The 20,158-nt window shown below is 36.1% G+C and overlaps 1 protein-coding gene across 1 annotated transcript in view; it reads right to left on the reverse strand.

Annotated features, from left to right (window-relative positions):
• Positions 1 to 173: 173 nt before the first annotated feature.
• The window catches only part of IGF1 (insulin like growth factor 1), a 54,755-nt gene continuing 34,770 nt past the window's right edge, over positions 174 to 20,158 (reverse strand). Inside the window, exons 3-4 of the mRNA XM_038154406.1 lie at positions 15,364 to 15,545; positions 174 to 8,455 (exon numbers count right to left, since the gene is read on the reverse strand). Of these exons, the coding sequence (XP_038010334.1) occupies positions 8,396 to 8,455; positions 15,364 to 15,545 (242 nt within the window). The 3' untranslated portion in view covers positions 174 to 8,395. The remainder of the gene's footprint in view (positions 8,456 to 15,363; positions 15,546 to 20,158) is intronic.

Genomic DNA, 20,158 nt, shown 5'->3' on the forward strand with positions numbered 1-20,158 from the left:
TTGAGCCACTTTTCATGCCAGTTCTATTTTAGGATGAATGGAGCCTGATCACCCTGCTAAGGTATGTCCTGATTTTGGTGTATTCTGAGAAAATTGAAATGTATACGCCAGGAAAGAGAAAGGAAGAAGGCAAATTGCTGCAAAATCTGCATGGATGATGAATTTTCAACACATTTTTTATTAACCATAATCCTTTATTAGACCTCACAGAGGTGTAAACTATACATACAAATACATTAGAAAGATACCCTCTTAACAGTAATGCTTCACATTTTGGACCTGATACCAAGAGGGTTGCAAACATTTCAGTACATTCTACAAACCAAAGAGTGCATTAGCCTTTATGTATACAGAGTGACAAAGCCCTTTACTGAAATCAAAGTAGATAAAAGTGAAAATCAGTCAACTACCTCTTTCAACCTTTACCTACCATAAATGCATATAAAAGCCTTAAAAAGCATGAATACACTATTATTTATGGAGCAAAGTTTACTGTTCTAGACAGCTCATAGAGAGAGGGGAAGAGAATGGTCAAGGTGGCATTACATGAACTGCAAACTAGCAAAACTTCTTGAATTTTTTTTATATTTGTACATATCAAGAGCTCCATTTTTTGATTTATTGGTTGTTACTAGAAAAGCTTATAAGTGCTAGATGGGGGAATAGCGCAACAAAGACATTGTTGAGGTATTTGGGGGATTCTGCAACACAATGATGTTACATACACAGTATGAAATATTATTTGTCATCAAGTAGTGACATTGTATTATGAGTAAGCACGAGAAAATAAAAAAGAAAGAATAAATCCAGTTAGAACTTTAATAGATATTTAAATGGTTTCTAGTAAATGAACACATAACACTTGTCACTGTTTGGTTATAATGACTTGAAATGTTAATAGTAGGATTATTCAGTAGTGAAATCAGAAACTCATGTATCCACATTCATGCTTTGCATCATGGAAACCCCAGTTTTAGTCAGGATACCAATTGAGGTCCAATACTGAAGAAAGAGAGGACAGTTACTCCTTATGGAAAGGTTGTCCTAAAAAGCAAGTGCTAATAATCTCTTTGTTTAGCATTCTGGGTGGCTTTGCAGTAATTTGGGAGAAAAGAAAGCTTATACATGATTTGATTATCAGCAGCAGGTGGTGCTGCTTCTTCTACTTTCATTTTGTTTCCCGACATCCTTAGTCTTGATAAACATGTTTAATATTCAACCCTATGACTCCAAGGATTAAGAAACTGTGAAACAGAACCATCACATTCTGACAAAAGCAGTGCGAGGTGTCAGACTACAGGTGAAGCTGTTCAGAATATAATGAAGTACCAATCTGCTTTCAGTGGAGCGCTTTATGACTCATGTCTGATGAGACTTAGTTTAATCAGGCAACTATTATCATTATACATTTCTGAGAATTATTTTTTTCACCTTGCTCAGGATTTCTATAGAATTCTGTTGGACTAATTCCTTAGAAATGGTGATAAATGAAAAGATATGAGTTATACACTGTATCATGTGCTCTCACTTGCACGTGCTGTATTATATTCAAACTTGTCTCTAAGTGGAAATAATGAAGAGATCTACAATTTGTATGCAGTATTTATATCAATTGCATTTGAAATTCTAGTGAAAAAAAAGAAAGATTGAATTCATTGCTGTTCACAAAGTAAGGACATTTTACCTCTTAATTGATAACACTTTAGTCTTGGTTTTGGATCCTTTGTCTTTGATCATTGTTAAAGTGAGGATTTTTTCACACCATAAGTCATGTTAATGCCAGTAAACCAGGAAGACTGGAACATTCATGTGATTTTTAAATTTATGAAGTTAAATATCTCACTGCAAAATATGAGTTTCATTTAATCAATTGTTTATATAGTTATCTGAATAAACCTTTTTCTTTAACATGAGTATGTGAAGCATGATCCAACTTGTCAGGATAGAGTCCTTTTTGTTCTGCAGTTATTTTGCTGCTGCTTTAGAGGAATGAAATTATACTAATGAATGGAAAATACAATAAAATGCAATGCTTTTGATTTAGTTAAAAAATGGTGTGAAAAATTATCTCTCAACTGTATTTGTTTTGTTTCTTAAGAACTTCAATAAAGTGTGAATATGTGGATATTTTAGGTGGGTGTATGCTTAATACTTGTATGAAAAAATGTTTAGCAGCAGAAGTATCACATTGGTGCTTTTTATGACTTTTGTGAGCCAAGCTGGCAAAATGAAAAGTTACTGAAGAACACAGAGAAATCAAGAATTATTATAAATAATTTGGGGTACAGGAATTTGCTAAACTTTTTCCACTTCTGATGTAGTTAAGACTGCTGTAGAGGGGGATGAATTATTCTTACAAACATCATATAAATGACAAATTAATAGTTGAGGTGATGACAGAAATTATAATTCTGCTCTGTTTATATTACCTATTATTCATACTTTGAAGAGATGCTTACACTTAAAAAAATCACACGTAATAGAAGTTTTATGGAGAAAAATGAAATAGAAGATAAAATTTTAATAAAGGTTTTTATAATATCGCCCTCAGAGTTAGTATTTTATATCTGTATCTAAACAGATAAATATATTTGCCTGATGACAATGAAGAGGAGTCTTATGGTTTAAATATCTGGTCATTTCTTTAGGTATGAAAAACAAAGACAGGACCTAAATTGTGACATCCATATTACACAATGCTCTTCTAAAATTAGATTCCAGTTGGATTACTGAATATAATCCATAAGATCTGAAGAGAAAAAAAGCAAGCATTTCAAATTTTAATTGACAGGAAAAAGAAAAGCATAATATACACGTGCACACACACATGCACATAGACATGCACAAACTGTAGCATTGTCTATATATACCCATATATATGTACATGTGTCTGTATATGTGTATATATACACAGCTACACCCTTTATGCAGCTAGTGTAAGATTTCCTAATGTAATCATCAAGGAAATCCTTCCTATTTTGGCCTCTGCCAGAATGGCCTCTCTATATACTGCATGACGTGTAATCAAATTTCTGACATTCCCATAACACCCTTTGTGTGAAAAACAAAAAAGTCAAAGAAGATTTCTATATATCAGATACTGTGTGTTTGGGCATTTAGTCCAGTAGAATATTCCAATGCTGTCAGAACCAACATGTTCAGTGTGGGAGTAGAATGGGTAACAACTTTGTATTGAAATCTTTCTTTACTTCTTTCAAGACAAATTTAATCTAGTTGCTTTGCTGAATGCCACTTTCACACATGAATTGGATGATTAGTAATCTCATTAAGAAAAATTCTTTATTTTATGTGGATTGTACCCAAGGGAAAAAAATATCACTCATCTCTTCCTCCTTACCCCTTGCCCCCAGAATCAAAACAAAGTGAATCAAAGCAAAACAACCCTCCCAAACAAACAGACAAACAATAAAATTATGTTGCAATAGTCTTTTAACTAAATTTGTTGGGCAGAGCAGGAGGGAGGAAAAACATTGGTTTTGATTAGAAGTTGGGTGTTTGGAAGACTAATTTCCACTGACCAGTATCCTAAAAAGAGGGACCAGTATAAGCAGACCCTCTCAAATAAATTATTTCTATTCCTTTTCAGACTAAAAATAAAGCATTTTAAATATATTGATTATACCTTCATCAGAACAACATAAGTATTCTATTTGGCCTATAGGTTCCCAGAATCTCTTTTTGGGCTTAACTTAGCATAATTTCAAAACAAAAAAAAAAGAAATGTGAAATTTTGCACATAAGGTTGTTCATGGTGACCACATAATGTAATAAAAGAAAAATAGTTCACAGACTCTTAGCCATATATTTCAACTTTTTCTCACAATTTGGAACTAGTAAGAATTTAAAAAAACCCAACAATTTCCTGTGAGGAATAATTTTTTTCATTCCTAGTTAAATTCAGATATGCTTGCATCTTTTGTTGGTTTTAAGAACATTACGTTTTTGTTTATGTGCCATGAGTAAGAAAGTAATCAGGTAAAACTAAAAATGTTTGCACAGTGAAAATCTCAGTCATATCATGCCACTGACCAAGCCAAACTCTACACTGATTTCAGACTAGAGTGTGGCTTAAAAATCTCTGGTATGATATAGGACTTGCATGATCTGAAAGGCTTCCAGTTCCCTGACTTCTAACACTTTTCTTCATCTGAATTTCTGACTTGGAATAAGGATTCAGAATTTCATTTAAAGTCTATGAATTTTTGTGGCATTTTGACTCTTATTCCTGCCCCACCTGTATCGACATAAGATTACTTTGCTATTTTTTGAGTGACAAAAAGTTGAAAAGTTATGGCTAGTTTTACTTCTATTTTAATAACCATACCTATGTAATTGTCATTTTCATACATTAAAAAAATATTTATGCTTTCTTTTATATTTTAGTCAAGTACTTTCTTAAACAAAACAATAGCACCACTTTGGCATTGTTGGCCAAATCAGTAACAGGTAAAGCAAATATGCAAATACACTTTTCTGATCTTGTCATATCATGCACTTGCTTGTTGAATGGAGAGCCACAAAGACACAGTGCTTGGCCTGAGGTCTTCATTAACCAACTTTAACCATTGGTACTGAGAGAACAAGGAGCTCAGGGGCAACTGAGCATGACTCCTAGTTTTGTGACTCCTGGAATTCACTTCTGTAAAGAAAGCTGGCCACTAATTCACCCTTCAATCTTACTAAAGGGACCAGCAGGGTAAGCTGCCTTGGGAAATAAAGGGGGGTATTTTTATGTATCTACCAGGACTGGATGCAATATCCCAGGCTTTGATTTTCTTGTCTCTCTTGGCTGAATGGTGCAAATAAGCTCATACAAGTCCTTCATGGAAATGTGGGTTTATAACTACATTTTGAGCAGGATAAAGAATTTGTTGATTTTCTATTTAAACTCTTAATGACTAATTAGTTTACTAGGGAGATGAGACTTAAATTTTGATACCCTGATGAAAGAGAGATACTAACTGAAGTGGGTTTAGATCTGCAGTGCTTTTTGGACTGACTGAAAATAATGAGGCTTAATTCACTTTTTAAATTAGGCATTTAAGTGATATTCTGTGTAATAGTTGGAATTTTAGGTCTATTCTAGAAAGCAGAGATCTCTGTCATGTGACTCACACAATAGGGAAGGATGAGAAATGGGCTTTTGTTTACCATTTCAGTGATTTATGAGAATCAATAGCATCCGGTGGGAGCCCAGCTCCTAAATATCTGGAGTGCTTTTAAAAATCCAGCTGAATATTTCAATTTCTCTAATTAGAAGTTTTTCAAGACAGACTGCTTTGTACTTTTGGGATGGAGATGCTTTGGCTCATGCTTCAACTTCTTTAAGTAGTGGATTTAATGTTATTATTAAGCTAATGCAGCCCTTTATCTTTCATACTGACTGGTTTGCCATGTGCTCCCTGCCATAAGTCTGGAGATTTCTTATACAAAGTGCATTCCCCACCCATGCGTTTCTCACCTCTGTGGGGCTGGAGTTACTTCCCATTTTGTGATATCATTTATTCTCTAGTAAAGCAAAGTGTTGCCTTTGAAGTTTGCAGCTATTCAGTATTTATTTTAGTTGTTTTCAAGAATTGTTCCAATTTGTTTAGACAGTTGTCAAATTGTGATAAATATTGCTGTCTCTGAGTGACATTTTCTAATTATGGGTTTTCAACAGGAGAAATATGGTGGCATGAATGTGAGTGTGTGAATCCCAAGATAAGACCAAAAATTTCAATTAATTTGCAGGGATTAATGCAAAATGTTGTATAGTTATACAGTTAAAAGCACATCAGTAAAAAAGTTATCTACAAAGAAACTTGCTGCCACAGATATCCCAAATTTCTTTTTACACTCACACCTTTCTTCCCTCTTCCCCTTAGAACTTCAGAAGAGACAGGGACAGAAAGGGTCATGGGGCTTGAAATGGAAATATGTATTATGTCTGTTACATCAAAATAATGGTTTGTTCTTAGATTGCGTTGCAGAATTCTTACAGCTACTAAAGAAAAAGTCCTTCCCTCTCCATCCCCCCTGCCAAAAAAAGGCCTGCAGGAGCTGTGACAGGTATCAGAATTGCTAACTCTGTTTATTGAAGTGATGGTAAATATTTTAGGTTTGTTTCCCCATCTGTTTCTCTTTACTTTCTTCCTTTTTCAACATAACTATCTCAGTCAGTGAGAGCTGTGACATATTCTTTTTATTCGTTTACTGTTCTACTTTTACATTGCTATGGCAGCTTATTGTGCATATAGACATCCATCTCACAGAAAGCAGAGGGTTTAAAGAGTTGTAGAGGAATACATTGCACTTGCTAAAAATACAAACCACAAATTTTCTATGGGAATAGAAAAGGAACTACAATAATTTGTTAGACTTTTATGACCTTTCCTGCTTGTTTCACAAGGGACTACTGAGGAGCTGTACATATGCAGTCTGGAGAGAGCTTTCTCTTGTGTTTAAGTCAATACTTATCCAGTCCCTCTTTTGCTTTTAGAACCCTTCCTTCTCCAGAAGGGATACTACAGTAGAAAGTAAGGCAGATTTGAGCAGCCTTCAAAAAGAGATACTTCCTTTATAGATCTAATCTGCCACCTCACTAACTGCTCCCTTCATGCACTGTTTTCCAGGCCCCCTTTGGAGCTGACCAAGAAATGCTTCATCCCTTGCCTGAGCCTGCCACATGCAGCATGGTGAGAGGAAAAAGTTGAAAGGGACCTCATCAGAGTTCTTGGACAGGGTGGAACAGCGCCTTCCTCTTTCTCCCTCTTCCTCTGCCTTTCCTTCTCTCACAGACAGGTTTAATGCTCACCTTGGGACACTGTTGACTGCTTATCTCCCTTCACTGCTTGGCCAATCTACACTGGGCTGATTTACAAAAATGCAGCAGAGGTGTTATTCGAGGAAGGACCACTGCAGGGCCTATCAAAGTTAGATGGCAGGGATTATCTGGGCATCTCTGACTGCCACAAGAGCACATGAATGGCACTTGTAGGTGAGGGTGTAAGGATGTTATGGTTAATCTCTCCTCAAGGACTCATTCTACACTAGTAATTTGGTGATTAGACTAGCTTTTCTGATTTACAGAGAGATGCAGCCCAACTCAGTCAAGAAAGCCACATCTGATTGTGGGCAGAATTAAAATGGAGGGGAGCTTGACTACCCCTTTATGATTGAACAGAATGCTGATATTTCAGGAACATTTGGGCCCTGGTGGACTACTCTTTGAAGTCACTTGTTTTGCAAATTGTTTTTCAAATTGTCTTCTCTGGGCCTACACATGAGTTTGCGTTCCACATAATCAGATGTCAAAACACCACCCTTCAAGTATCTAAAAGAAAACAAGTATTTTCTTTTGAAGATTGTGAAGTTATTTTCATGTTGAAATCTGAAGCCATTTTACTTAATTTAAGCTGAATATTTTTGAAAGTAATTTGTTATTTAATCTTTGGCTTGGTCTTTCCATATTTGCTTTTACCTATTACCGTTTTGGCCAGACCCTTTCATGTAACAAACTATAAAATAGCACCGTTGTACTATAAAACAGAGATTTTTTACATACTGTTTGATATATGTGTATTGTTGATATGCTAAATTTTACATACTGCATTATATGGAGGAAGAAAGAAGTTACCTATACTGTTACAAAATAATTACCTGGAAGAATCATTACTGGTTTGAGAGCCTATGTATGCTTTAACTGCTTTTAAAAATCTTTTGTCTCACAAATTGCAAAAAAAAAAAAATTTGCATGTTTGCAAGAGAAGGAAGAATAAAACTGTCTTAAAACAAATGCATCTATAACCCATATTTTGTCGAAATGCCACAGATGGAATTAATGGATGTTTAAAACTGTGTATGTTACCTTACTGCTGCTGTTACTGGGAATGTCAAACTGTGCAAATATGAAGGGGTAGACAAACAATGCTTTCAGACATTGTAAAACAAACAGCCTGTTGCTTGTAAAGAAGTGCAAATAAAAAAACCACCACTTAGACAAGGCTGATGAATGACTCCAGCAGCCAGTGTTCATAGGTTAATTTAGTGCAATTGGATCCATCAAAGGCCCAGAAATTTGTAGGCTTTTGAGGGGCACAGGACTTTAAGAGTTTTCGTGCAGGACATTTAAAACAGGTTAACAAACAGCAATATATCAACCACAGAATTTTTTAGCTCTGGTCTGGTTAAAATGTTCTGTTCTCTAAAGACTTAATATTGGAATGTTTAGTTGCATTGTTCACTGGGAGAATGCCCATTGGTTGAAATTGCATCAAGCTTTTTAAAACAAAGGTTTTTTTTTAAATCTTCCAATGTTTAACAAATAATTTATTTACAGCAAAGTATCCTGCAGATGGCACATTCATTCTTCATTCTTGTGGATGGCATGTTCTTACATTCTGTAGTTTCTGTTTCCTGTGTTCCCTCTACTTGTGTTCTTCAAATGCACTTCCTGAAAGTTCAGAAAGAAAAATTTATTACAGGTAGGTTTAAATACATTGCATGATCACAAAACTTATAATAGTGAGAAAACAGTTGTCCAGAGTGCTGGAACTGCTAGATAATTGTGTTTTAATCAATAATTCAGTTATCTACAGAGAAATTAACTATTCAGAACTTCTGTACCTGAAATTCCCTGTTCTCCTAGACATGAACGCTTTGACCGTTGTCATTCTTGATCTTGGCAGAGGAGACATCTGCTGCTGGAATCTGGATGGGCTTAGGGGTACAGCAACTACCAAGGATTTCCTTTCTTTCCCAAAGATATTTGCAAAAGGAGGATGTAGAGGGGCCAGGGAACTTTTGAGTTGTAACTACAGGATTTATGGAACCTCTTGGGCTTTGGTCCCAGGTATTTTCAAAATTGCTCTGCTAACTACATATTGCACAGATGGTATTATAGATTTGTTGGATAAGACCTTGAGGAGGAAAAAATTGTGGGTTTGCTGTAGGAGCTGCAGTTATATAATTTGTATGTTCGAAACAGACAAGGTGATGCGCCAGGCAAATCAACAGAGCTTTGGAGTGAATAATGCTCTCAGTTCCCTGTCATTCCACACACAGGCCAGCCTTCAGCAGCAGTGATGGGGGTGGTATATACATTTCAATTTGATTTCCTTGTTTGCCACTCTAGTAAATATTAGCCTGGCCCAAGACTGCATATTCTGTATCAGATCAAAGACAGAATTTTTAAGTGACTCTCCATATTTATAATACTCATCAGAAGTCAAATTCTTTGTTCAGTGAAATTATGGGTTTTTTCCTAAGAAAAGCAAAAGACCAAAATCTCTGTGAAAGGTGAAGTCATGTGCATGCAGCTCTACCACTGCACTAGCTGTTATTTAAGTCCTAAAAATAAGGAGCCTCTAAAATTTAAAGTAATAACATTTTTCTTGGTTTTCTAAGGGCAGAAATGAAATAGAAGCTAATTTGGTGCATTGGTTTTGTTGGGGTTTTTAGTGATTTCCCATAAAAAAGTACTATTCTACATATGACCTTTCCATTTCCCTTCAGTATCTATTAAAAATAAAATCAGAAATTAAATTAAAAATAAAACAAATCAGAAACTTTCAAAGGATCTCAAAACTTGAACTCATAGAGACCTTATTAATTTTCACTGGATTTGTGTTGGGCTTCTGATGGATATGAGAGAAATTATTATTTTAAGTATGTAAAACAAAAATTAGGCAGTAGTAGTAATTGTTAACTTAATTATACCACCACCAAGTATAAAACATTGAGCCAAACTAGGATTTATCAACACTGACAAGCCAAAGTTGTTAACAGCAAAATAGTCATAATGAAGAAATGTTTTTGTTAGGAATATGCCATTATAGACTAGATTAATCATCTAGTCACTCTTTCTGTGAACAGTTCAGAAGGAAACTGGCTTGTCCTCATCCAGTTTTGCTAATATTGCTGTAGAATAGCATCAATCAAATACAGAATCAGAAATGTCAACAGAATTCTGCTTATCCTTAAATTAGAATATATTTTTCTTTTCATTGCCTGTTTCTCTTCCAGCTTTTCCAAAATGACCTTTGCTGCCTTCACTTTTTCCTAAGTTATACATTAGTTTTCACCCTGAAAAACTCATTCTGGGTGAACCCTTAAATTTTCACAGATTAAAATCATCATTGAAGAATTTCACAGGAGTCTGCCAACACTAGGGATCCTGTCTTATTCTACCAGTGCTTATATTGGTTACAATGAGCTAAGAAAACAGGAATTTCTTTTCTCATATGCCCATTTTTTTTTCTACACAGCAACAAAACAAAATATTCTCCTCAGTGCTGACCCTAGGTGCTCCTCCTTGAATAGAGTTTACCAGCATATAGGAAAAGTGCTATGCTTCATTTTATTTCCAAAAGTCATATCTATTTTAAAGATTACAAACTCTTGATCTATAAAATAGACAGTGAGAGCCTTAAAATGAAGCAACAGCTATTTTGCATTGCAGTGACTTTCAAAGTCTATTTAGGTTGAAAATTAACTCTATGTTTCCAAAACGAAAATATAGAATCTCTCTGCTACTGTTGTTGTCTGACATTAAAATGGCTTTGTCATTCAAATGAAGCAGGTACTAAGATGCGGGAGTGTTTCCCTTACAGATTTTAATAATGACATGTAGGTGGAAAAAGAGTTGTCATGATACAACTAGCTTTGAAATTGAAGGAAGATGGCAGATTGCTTTTAGAAGACTTCCTTCTCCAGAATCAGCATCTTGATACATAACTACCAATAAGTGTACTGGTGGTAGCATGCATGCCAGAAAATGCTTCTACCCACATAACACATTCTTTTCAAGTATGAAATACTGAGACCACTGGGGGAAAAAAACCCCACAGACTCCAAAACCAGGTGTGAATGCCTGAATTAGGTTCTCAGACCTGCATTTGTGCTGGTGTAGAAAAGTTTGGTTTGTTTCTCAAGTCTTTGAGAAGAAGATAATTGGAAATAAAACTGCTCTGAGCTGATATTCAGAGCCACAGAAAGACAATAATAATTTTAAGATGAGAGATGCAGAATGTGATCAACTTATAAGTCAGCTAAAGTACAGGGAAGCAGACTTCTAGCCCACCACCTTCAGTGTGGATCTTTGGGGAAAAGGCATTGTTAGCAGTCAGATAACAACTGCCTCAGTAATGGTCATTTGACTGAGCTGGAAGGGTACTGGGAAGCAAGCAGCAGCATTCTTATCCCATTAGGGCAGACATTCAAACCTCATATTGGCATTGAAAGTACTCTTGCTCTATTGGTAATAAATGGAAAGTCTAATGTTTGTAGTAACAGGCATGATACCTTAGCTATGAATTCTCTGGGGTCTCTGAAAGCTTTCTAGTTCTGTGGGCAGTGTGATCACTGACATAAAAACAGGGCTGCAAAGCAAGCAATGGGAGAAGAAAATTCTCTGAAAAGGCCAAGTCCTTCTATCTGTTACACCTAAAAGTTCACTCATTGGCTTGGTACTGTGGCGTGGCTTCAACAGAAATTAGGATTGGTGCCGTGGTGCATATTTTGGCCTGTGAATGTATCTGAGTTGATACTGAGCCAATTACAAAAGAATCTGCCAGTCTTAGAAAAATTAATGAGAAATAATGCAATACTTTTTCTGTTTTCTTAATGGCATTTCCTTAAACTAAAAATACCAGTGTCTTTTCCCTGTCTCTCTTAGTATTCTCTCTTAGAGTTTCTCTCTCCCACTCAGTATTTATTTAAATTTTGAGGATTAGATAATATATGAAAAGTATTTTTGAGAAAATCCACCTCCTATTCATACTTTGTTGGTATATATATTTATGTGTATTTTTCACATATGAGGCCTAAAGAAGAAAAAGGACTGTAAATCTGAGGAAGAGCAAAATTACATCTAGATATACACTTCTTTTGCCATTTTGCTCAGGTTGCAATGGGATGATATGGCACCATGCTCATGAACAAGTTCAGGTTGGGCCAGGGCTGGTGTAGATGGGATGGCAGGAAAACTTTTATCACAGAAAACATTGTCAAGCACTGTAAAAGGCTGCCTAATGAAGTTGTGGAGTGATTATCCCTGCAGTCATTTAAAATATATGTAGATATGGCACTTGCAGACATGGTTTACTGGTGGACTTGGCAGTGCTGAGTTAATGGCTGGACTCAATGTTCTTAGAGTTCTTTTCCTACCTAAATGATTGTATGGTTCTTTTTCACTGGATTTTAAAATCAGCCCCACCTTCACATTTAGTAGTAATTTTCAAGGTACCTTGTAATTTTGAACTTAGAAGAACTTTGTGACATTTTTTCTGTGACACTGCTTCATTGGAAAAGGTCACAGTCTTCCCTCATGTGTACAGTTGTGGAAATTACTCAGTTGTTTCCTTTGGTAGGACAGTTGTGTTTCAAAGAGCTACTCAATAGTTTCCCAAGTTGCTGTTAAAATTTAATTCACTTAAGGATAATTGACTAAACTTTAAGCATATTTCAGAAGAGAAAGAAACAAACAAAAGAAAAGCTGGATGGTACCATGACACCCAAGACAGGACTTACACTCCCTTTTTTGCTCTTGTTTTGCACTTTAAAACTCTAAATATAGTGTAAAACTAGGAGAAACCATTACTTTGCTTTCCAGCAGAAATACTGAAACTGTAAATAAAAGATCCCTACTCCACTGAACTAAGATCATCTGCCAAATTGTGCCTAGCAGAAACCATCTGCACAAGAAACTCGGGAAATAGACCACTTAAGCACTAGAAACCCTAAAACAAAACCCCAAGTCCTGGATTTGTCATTTAAAAAGATTGAGGAGATGATGAACAAAGACTATCCAATGTATGAAATGCATGAGAAACTGATTCTCCATGAAATCTGAAAGGAACTGTACAACCTCTTATATATTGTACCTAGTCTTACCTTACATTGTGCATCTAAATGTGAAAATTGTGAAGATGCTGTATATATATAATCTTATATATAATAGGTATGTCTACATATATTAAATTTCTATGAAGAAGATATAGATCTCATATATAGCATATCATATTGAGAGAAACATTGTTTTAACAGAAAAATAATTTGACCTTAAAGCATATCTATTATTTTAGTTAAAATCAGTGGCATATCAACACTATGAACTAGGTCAATAAATTCATCCTGGAAGAGTGTGTACAAAAAAAGTTTGAACACAGTTGCCTTACTTAATGGTGGCATGTTCAACTGACTTCAAAAAAGAAAAGAGAAAGAAAAAAATTAAATGAGGATATGTACTGGTTTATCCTCCTGAATTCCACTTCTCTTTCCTCCAGCGTACTTTCCTTTTATCTATCAGAAATCTGAATAATGGTTTCTCCTACCTGTTCTGTATTTTCATTTCCTCAAACTAATTTACTTCATCCACAGATAAAAATGAATATTTGTTTGTATTTCCCATCAGATTTGTTGTTTTATTGCCAAGTTCCTATTGAGAAGCATTTATGATTTCTTTTATTCTTTTCAACATGCTCCTTTTCAAGTACAGTTTCCTTAAAGGTGTTTTCTTTAATATTAATTTATTTCTAATTTAATTTTGTCTCACATTTTTTAAAAATTCCATCATTATTTGGGATACATGTTGGTTTATTCACTTTTGCAATATTTTACATCTTCTTGACCTCTTTGATCTAATTCCCTCACCCTTTTTTTCTCTTGTGGTCCTCATTGTCCTGTTACTGCCCTTTTCACCTCTTGATTTTTTTCCCTTTTTAATTTCCAGGATGATTTCTTCAGTAGCTATGCTCTCTCAATTACTCAATTACATACTCCCTTTTATTTTTTTCCTTCTTCCAGTACCCCTCCCCTGAGTGCTACCTCCCCTGATGCTACAGAAAGATACAAGGTCCTTCCTGCCTGCAAAAGATAGTGCTCTCCTGCCTAGGTTTTAAACAGGGAAGAGAACAGCTGCCTAAAGATGACATCATTCCTTAGTCCTCCAAGGAAAGTGGTGTGGAGATTCATCAAAGAGCTGGCAGGTATCTTGTCTCCTTTACTCCAATGTTTTACCCATCGCCTTAGCAACAAGCATGGGAAGGAGCACACTGATTCCTGGCCAAGCCTGTTTTCTTCTCTCCAGCTTTCCTTAAGTTTATGTGTGCTTGGACAGCATTGAACCTAAACCGGGGGTTTCTTGTCTGCAGTTGAGCTCCACCTGAAGAAGTCTTCACTTGTTGCCCTGTGTGCCCTTTGAGGTCTCAAGGTGATGCTTCTCAGGAAGGATCATACGTACACTGATTTTTGGAAAACTCTTGAGGAAGGAAGGGGAAAGGATTCTATTCTGTGAATTGACTTCTGGAAAAGAATGGATGCTGGAATGATTACAATAGTTCTTTTCATAAAGTTGATATTAAGGATTTTAATATACAGCACTGGTTTCCTGACTTCCTATGAAATCTTAGGTTCCAGGTCTTATGAGCAAAAATTTTCAGATAACTGCAGGAGTGGTGCCAACATGTGTAGGACAGACAGGGTCAGCAGTAATAAAATAAATCATGGGGGACTTACAGCAGAAGACAGATAATATGTAAAACAGATGTTCAGACCTCAAACAGGAGAGACAATTGAACATGAGCTTAATTGTAGCCTAGTCTGAGATGGGTTTTCTGAGCTATAGGCTTTGCTGATGCATACAGTACACATATATACAGTACATCTCGTGTCAGAGGAACAAAAAACTGGATACTCAGAACTCCACAACTCTATAAATAATATCAATCAATATTGGAAGTGGCTTGGAGAATATATGTATATTGAACTTTAAATAGTTAAAATCAAGTATGCAATAATTGCAGTGACTATCTATTTAATTTAGTTCTGATAAATATAAAAAATGGGCAAAAATAATGAAACAAATAATTGTTAATTTAAATGTAAAATGAATAGCAGAATGTCTGATTTCCTTCTTGAGCACCCACCCTACCTTTACCTAAAAGGGGAGGATGAGTGAAGAGATTCTGGATAGACGAGTTGTTAAATATTCAGTGTTTAGTTTCTCTTTTGAAAGAAGTGCTAGGTGGTATTCATGATTGGATGATGTAGATTCTTGTCACTCACTACCCTATGGCAGGATAAGACCTCACAACTTTTGGTTTAGCAATTCCGTGTCTTATTCAGTGTTCTAAGAGATGAGATGGAACACACCACTTCCCACTTATTTCCCACCTTGGCAACTATTTTCCAAAGTTCCACTAAATCTAGCAGGCAGAACACACCAATTGTTATCTATGTTACCAGCCTTGATATAATTTTCCTTCCCTAAAATACCTAGGGGTTTTTTGGTTGGTTCTTTTTTTTTGTTGGTCTGGTTTGGTTGTTGTTTGCTCATTGGGAATTTTTGCCAGCCTGACCTACCTTTTGTGCTTTTGGCATGTCGGTGTGGCGCTGGGCGCGTACGGACCGCGCGGACTTGGGCGGCTTTATTGGAGCACAATACATCTCCAGCCTCCTCAGGTCACAGCTCTGGAAGCAGCATTCATCCACTATTCCCTTGTGGTGTAAGCGTCTACTGCTGGATCCATACCCCGTGGGCTTGCCTGTTCAAAACACAAAGGGGAAGTTTTTAGGTTAGAAAGGAAATGCAAAGGTCTCAGGAGCAGTCATATTGTCGAGGTGTATTATGTTAACTGAATCACCAATGGCCATTGTAGAGGCTGCCTTTGAATATTGCTTTCCAGATATTCCTGGAAAGGGACAGCTTTAATCTCTACGTGTGGTTGCTATTTAAGCATTTGAGCAAATCTATGTCTTAGGAAAGTATTATTAAAATATTTTATTGAACTGCGTTAGCCTCAAAAATGGAGAGGGAGGAAGCTGAAATCTGACATTTGGACACCTTACAAAGGAAATTTACCTTTTAGCTTCTGCATGAAAACTGATTGTTGAGCCAGCTGAGGTAGCTGATGTGTAAAAACCATGGATCACGACTGTGTGGTAGGCAAGTATTTCCTAATAAAAAAGGCTACACCAAGGTACTGTTGCAGTCAGAGTGTGTTCCAAAGGGGAAATACTGTGTATCACTGCACGGGGGCCGTAAGGTCTGCAAACTCAAAAGTAGGAAGCAGAAATCAAAGCAACAAAGGATGAAACAGGAAGGTTGATGGAACAGATAAAAGTGGAAGATTTTTATATTCCATAGATTTGCACAAGATAGGAAATGGGACTGATATTGCATGGCTTTCTTGTGCTTTGCATTTGCACCAGCTATCTATGGAAAATACTTAATTGGCAAATATTTTTCATTTTTCACTCAGCTCCAGTAAAGGCCAACATTTTCATTCACACAACTCTTACACACTTATATTTTTGGTTTCTTTCCTCCTGTGGTTTATGATTGCCTTAGTAACTGCTGAATTCTCTGCTGTCCTACATAGAGATTAAAGACCTATTATTTTCTGGGATTGTTTGTACACGACCAAGTCAGATGTGCAGTTGCCCTGTTATGTCAAGCTAGCAATGAAGGAACAGTAAATTCACAAAAAGTAAGTAGCTGCTTACTTACTACATCTATTTTAAAATTCTGATAGAATTTGATTTTAGACAGTAAAATTCTGAAAAGATTAAGTGTTTTGTTTTGACATTTTCAGCACTAAATGTTTCCATTTACAGAATGATCCACATTGGTTAAGAAATGAAAAATATGGAAAAAAAAAAGACAAGCATGCCAAGAGCCAAAATATGAAGTAACTCAATTCAGTCAGCTCTACCAATTTCTTTTCTTGCCTTTTTTTTTCTCTTCTCCTTCTCAGTTATATCACTGAGACCAAAAATCTGTTATTCACAGAGTTTGGCAAGAGTTTACGTTTTAAGAATTACTCAAGTTAAATAAAGGATAAGGCTATCAAAAAAGATGAATATTCAGTTTCTCTTTGGGAACTTGTTTCCCCTGATGCTTATACAGCAAAGTCTAGGTTGATATCCCTGTGTTTGTCCTGCAGTTGTCAATTTGAAAAGACAGCACTACATTTTACTGTTCCCTGTAATTTAAACATGTGTCCACTGATGAGGAACCCTTGAGGCCTTAGAATATTTGCAAATGAAAAGACCTCTAGTGGTACAGTGTGTCTCACATTTTAGCCAGCAATTCAGCTAGCTAAGAACTAACTATCCCTATGAGCTTTGTAAACCCAGGAAACAGAGTTTTTAAATGTCTTTTTTCCCCCCAGGGACTATAAATTAAGCAAAAAGAAAAACATGCTTACTTAGTATATTGCAATCCACTGGAGGCCTCTATATTGTACATAGCCTGCTAAATTATTTGTTTCATAAGACTAAACAGTACAGCAAGCCAGGAGTAGATTACAGTGATATTTTGGTTTGTGTTTTATGTGTATCACTGAAAAGTACTACAAATACTAAGATGTGGAATTTGGTTTGGTTGATTTTTTTTTGTTTGGTTTGGTTTTGTTTGTTTGGTTTTTTCCCCCAGTTTATCTTCCCTCACTGAGTTATAATATGAAATACAAGCTTCTACCTGGAGATTTTTCCTGAAATCTGCCAATCTGGTTGTTTTAGCCCAATATTCATAAATTTTAGCCTGATACTTTTGAAATTGAGCACTCCTGATAAAGTGTGGAGTGTCATGACTTTGCAGTACATCCGCAGCTGTGCCACATTCAGTCTTGTTCCCATTTAAAGCATGGGACGGCAAATTCTGTTCCTGGATATGCAGGTGCCAGATCCAACTGAACTGTAGGTACAAGAACTGATAAGTTAACCTTCCCTTTCTTTTATCAGTCTGTCAAATTTTATAAGCAAGTAAGCCCTTCTTAAGTAAGCTTCTGCTCAAGTTATTTTACCGTTCAATGTCCAAATTTATTCATTTATAAAGCTGACAAAGTACCTTTGCTAACCTATTCCTGCTGCCTGCTTTATTTAGTAATCAGTAGCAATATTTTCCCACACTATCATAAATACTCATAAATAGTTAATACAAATCCTGAATCCTGGAATCTTTCTTGTGGAAATCTTGGAGTACATCAAAATCATTTTAGAGTGGCCAGACCAAAGATGTCTTTTTGCTTCACACAAAGATATCTCTGTATTTTTCTTACAGAATAATAATTTTATGAAGGATTATATAATGTCTAATAGCTCTTCTGAAAGCTTGTATGGGACATAACAAGATGGGATTGGAATCTCTGTCACACCAGTGATGATTTCAGCTACGAAACATGACATTTACTCATTTGTAGGTTTAAATATGAATGCATCATATGGCATAATAAATGCTCATCCTTTATATAAAGATAACATTAGTATTGAGAAGTTGGATTTTTTTATTTCAAGAAATGTTTTCCCAAGGCTTTCAAAAAACCAAAGCGATCAAGTATACTTAAAATTTGTGTGATGTAGAAAGTGATATTGCCTAAAGTGCTGTACAACAGAGAGAGAAAATTAACAGAAAAAATACTCCTTTTCAGTAATCATGATCCACAAACATAATTGAGAAGTATCTGATGACTAAAGTAATTTTTAAGCAATAGATTTTAAATTGTCGCTGACCTCTTAAGTGCTGCAGTATACAGAGATGCTATCACAGAGAAAGATGAGATAAAGAATTACAAGGAGATACCACCACTTCTACAGATGTTATCACTGTTGAGCCCATCTGTTCTGGCAGGACTGCAGGGTCAGATGGTCCCAGTTCATCAAGTTAACAAAGTATGCACTTAGATCTAGGCAAATGTTCAAGCTCCTATGTGGTGTGCTGGATTAAATCACTTATTAAACAGTGAGCACATGCCTGAGTGCTCTCCTGCATAAGGACTGATATAACTAAGCACTTCAGTTGCTTTCTAGACGAGAGTCCATATTGGCAAATAAATGGCAGGTGGTTCTGCATTTTAAACGTCATTTCTCCTCCTAATTTTTGTTTTAATAGTATTGCCTTCAGTATGGACTGGACCTTCTGTGTTGCTATACTGGGAACCCGCATAGTTCTTTCTCATCTTTCTGACATAATTTGAGTGCTGCCTTCCAGCTGTTATCAAAAGTTCCTTCTATTTACTCAACCTTCAAAGTGCTGCCTGTGGACATACAACAGTCCTGGGCATTCCTTTTTGCTGATGTACACTGATTTCCTTGGAGGTTTTTTTTTCCTTTTTTGTCAGTGGCTAGCTCAAAAGAATTTAATATCATATCGGTCAAAGTTTACTTAATAGAATATTTGGCTCTTATTTAATCTGCTTTATCAAATCTGTGGATGTGTCCTTCAGCGCACAATAAGAAGATATAAAGTCTAGTCACAGTGATGTCTCCTGAAAGCAGTCCAAGGTATAGGATTCCAATAGTTAAACAGCTGGCTTCTCCACTAACAGCACTTCCCTTTAAATTATGCAAAGTCAGTGGAGTAATTCAGCAGGACTTGTTTACTCTTGGTTTCTCTCTGTTCTTCATCCCTCCAAAATATCCTCCTGTTGCTGCCACTGGATCTGCTCTACCACTGGTTTCAATGTGAGAAGAACTGGTGCAGATGGATTACAGAAATTTCAAGTGCCAAGTTATCTAGACATTCTGTGTAGAACCATAATCTGCTGTTATAGCATTAAAATCAGAAATTACATGAGAAATAGCCCAGGATAAATGCAAAGCTAATCTCATCTAGGACTCTAAGAAAGAACTGGGGTTATGTGTTCTGGAACTTTTATGTGACTCTGTATTTGCTGTTGTGTCTTTTTAGCCAGGCAGTAGAACTTGAGTGCCATGTAGACTGTAATTCAGAAATACATGACAAATCTGAAAAACAGTGCACTTAATCTTAATCTAGTATTAGCTGCAACTGCAGCTTTTAAAGTAGGGTGAAATACCATTGACTTATTAGAGTGCTGTAGTCTTGTAGCAAGAAACTCAAAATGTTTCCATCAGAACGTTGGTGTCAGGTGCAATTTGGAAGCATTGACAGCAGTTTACAGCATCAGGATGTATGAGAGCATCCTGTGAGGCAGCAGGTCAGTCAGACAGGATTTTCCTTGGCCTGAACAACAGGCTGATAGTTTGTGTTGTTGTATTACAGCACAGTAATTGAACAAGAACCTCCTGTGTGCTAGATCCAGACTGGGAGCTGGTGGTTGGAGAGGTTTTGAGTTGCATGTGCTGTGTGCCTTATGGTGGCACAGAAGGCTAGGGATACTGAGCTTCAGATTCATCT

This window comes from Motacilla alba, chromosome 1A, assembly GCF_015832195.1.
Source record: "Motacilla alba alba isolate MOTALB_02 chromosome 1A, Motacilla_alba_V1.0_pri, whole genome shotgun sequence".
Taxonomy (NCBI): Eukaryota; Metazoa; Chordata; class Aves; order Passeriformes; family Motacillidae; genus Motacilla; species Motacilla alba.